At 35.2% G+C, this 2,586-nt stretch overlaps 1 protein-coding gene across 1 annotated transcript; it reads left to right on the top strand.

Moving 5' to 3' along the window:
- The first annotated feature begins 660 nt into the window (after positions 1-660).
- On the top strand, positions 661-2,336 carry LOC109179265 (protein FAR1-RELATED SEQUENCE 5-like). Its single transcript, XM_019328787.1, has 4 exons — positions 661-745; positions 844-939; positions 1,108-1,179; positions 1,342-2,336. Exons 1-4 carry the CDS (start codon positions 661-663, stop codon positions 2,334-2,336), a joined length of 1,248 nt encoding a protein of 415 aa, XP_019184332.1.
- Positions 2,337-2,586: the final 250 nt, after the last annotated feature.

Consider the following 2,586-nt stretch of genomic DNA (forward strand, 5'->3'; position numbering starts at 1 on the left):
AAGTCATTTTGCATGTAATCAACTAACAATTAATTTACCAAATACTTTTCTAATCAAACTCACTAACACAATCAGTTAACAGCTATTTTTTAAACACCCCTTAATCACCGAATGTGGTTTGTTACGTTCTCGACCAAGACCAATCAACTAGATCATATGTAGTTGATCTAACCACAAATTTTCGAGACCACCCAACTGGATCTGAATGTTATGCAAACTGAAATGCAAATTCAATTAATTTTGAGATAATGTTGAGACCCACCTCACCTCCAATTCAAAACAAGTCTCGTGAAGTGCAGAGTGATTAAAACTTGTCACTCAAAATGGATGAACACAAGTCAGCAAGCAGAGGCAAATTATATCATGCACCGCGGTGCATAATCGATTATGCACCGAGAGTATGAAACGACGTCGTTTATCATTGATTTGGGCACGTTTCAGACGTCGCCGTTAATTGTTTCCGGACGGCGAATTCCTATCAATCGTCGTTATTTCCTTATTTCGAATTCGTATTTCTTTCCTTTTATCAGATTTGTCGTTCTTTCCTTTTTCTTTTTTTTTTTTCTTCAGATTCTTCGATCTGTTCCTTTTTCGATTCGTTCGAATTGCTATAGTTTTGGTATCGTTCGAATTATTGTATCGTTCTCTATGTTCGGAAACATGAATGAAATAGTAGTTACAAATAGGATTGATGAGATTGATTCGAATTCAAAGATCGTTGATGAGAACAGTTCAGTAATTCCAGGTGTATATCATCTTATTATGTATTGCAGTTTTGTGTGATGTTGTTATTGTTTGAGTGTAATTGGTATATATGTTATGATTTTTTTTTGTGTGTTGCAGGTAAAGATGATATTCCGGTCGCCGGTGAATGGATTTTGCTGATTGCATTTGATTTTCCGTGTACAAATTTTGTCGACGATAATGGGTATATTCCAGGTATTAACTGTATTACTGTTATTGTTCATGTTCTTATTTGAGTTATACATTATTCAAGATCATGTTATTCAGTTTCATGTTGACATCACAGTAGTTTCGTTTATGAAACAATATAGTTTCAGTTTTAGTGACCTGAAGTATCAATTTATATTTTTTATTTTGTTGCAGATGATTTTGACCATTCGATTGCTGTTGATGGTACATCTGAACATGTTATTGTTGAAGAGTCAGCTATTCCAGGTTATATGTTTAGTTCGATTCTTAACTGATTTTGAATTTGTTGTGTTTTCAAAATCATGGTAGTCAGTTTCATTCTTAATGCACATTAGTTTCAGTAGAATAACAATGTAGTATCTATAGTTTCATTAGAAATATTAAAGGGTTGTTTTAATAAAATCACAGATAATGAAGAGTTGTTGGGACTTTCTGTTGGATCAATAGAAGATGCATTTGTCATATACAATGATTATGCGTTTCGTATGGGATTTAGTGCTAGAAAGGGCAAACAATATTATGTTACTGGAACTCGGATTTTAAAGACAAAAATGTTTTGGTGTTCTAAGTCTGGTTTTAGAATAATACCAGATACTCCTAATAAGTGTTACTCAAAGATAGTTACTAGATCTGGATGTAACGCAATGTGTCAGTTTGATATAGATTCAAATGGGAATTCGATTGTTACTAAACATGTGAAGGAGCATAACCATTACCTGTGTCCGGCTTCATCGAGTTATATGCTTAGGTCGCATAGGAAAGTGTCTGAGAATCAGTTGACATGTTTAAAAAACATGAAGAGGACTGGGGTCCCCTTATCGGATGGTATTCGCTTTTTAAAACGTCAGTCAGGAGGGTCACCGTTTGTTGGATTTACTCCTAGGAATGCGTATAACATGATATCTTCAGATTCGGTAAAGCATTTAGATGGTACTGATTCTAATAATTTGATTGAGATATTTAGAAGGAGACAAATGGATGAATCTGATTTCTATTTTGAATTTGAACTTGATGAGGATGCAAGGCTGTGTAACTTTTTCTGGAGGGATGGTCAAATGAATGCTGATTATGATTTGTTTGGTGATTTAGTTGTACATGATACAACATACCGTACAAATAGGTATGATATGATATGTGCCCCTTTTGTAGGCATGAATCATCATTGCATGAATTTGATGTTTGGTTGTGGGTTTTTACTCAATGAGAGGATAGAGTCGTTTGTCTGGTTGTTCAACGTATTTGTACGATCAATGGGTGGTAAGCATCCTCAAACAATAATGACTGATCAGTGTGCTGCCATGGCTGCTGCAATCGCACAAGTATTTTCGAATTCAAATCATAGGCTTTGTATATGGCACATCGGGGAGAATTCGAAGAAGCACAAAAAAAGTCTGAGAAATTAAAAGGGTTTCTTAAACCACCAAACTCGATATTTTAATTCTAATTAGTTTTAGTCTTTAGTCCAAACTTGGGACTAAAGATGGCCAAATCATCAAACTCGAGGGACCTTGGTTGGTATTAATTCTTTTCGTTTAAGTCAAATGACAATATTACCTTCCATTTTGACGGCTGAGACGGGAGGAAGAACGGAAGGACGCTAGAAGGTAACTTGTCACAACTCGGAGGATGACAGATGGTAATTACGGAAGTTAG

The sequence above is a fragment of the Ipomoea nil genome, unplaced genomic scaffold, assembly GCF_001879475.1.
Source record: "Ipomoea nil cultivar Tokyo-kokei standard unplaced genomic scaffold, Asagao_1.1 scaffold0179, whole genome shotgun sequence".
NCBI classification, from domain to species: Eukaryota; Viridiplantae; Streptophyta; class Magnoliopsida; order Solanales; family Convolvulaceae; genus Ipomoea; species Ipomoea nil.

Bases quoted from the DNA above. Each gene is read 5' to 3' on its own strand.
- LOC109179265 (XM_019328787.1), top strand. From the start codon at position 661: ATGAATGAAATAGTAGTTACAAATAGGATTGATGAGATTGATTCGAAT. The intron at 940-1,107 runs GTATTAACTGTA...ATTTTGTTGCAG, and splicing joins CGATAATGGGTATATTCCAG to ATGATTTTGACCATTCGATT. The intron at 1,180-1,341 runs GTTATATGTTTA...ATAAAATCACAG, and splicing joins TGAAGAGTCAGCTATTCCAG to ATAATGAAGAGTTGTTGGGA.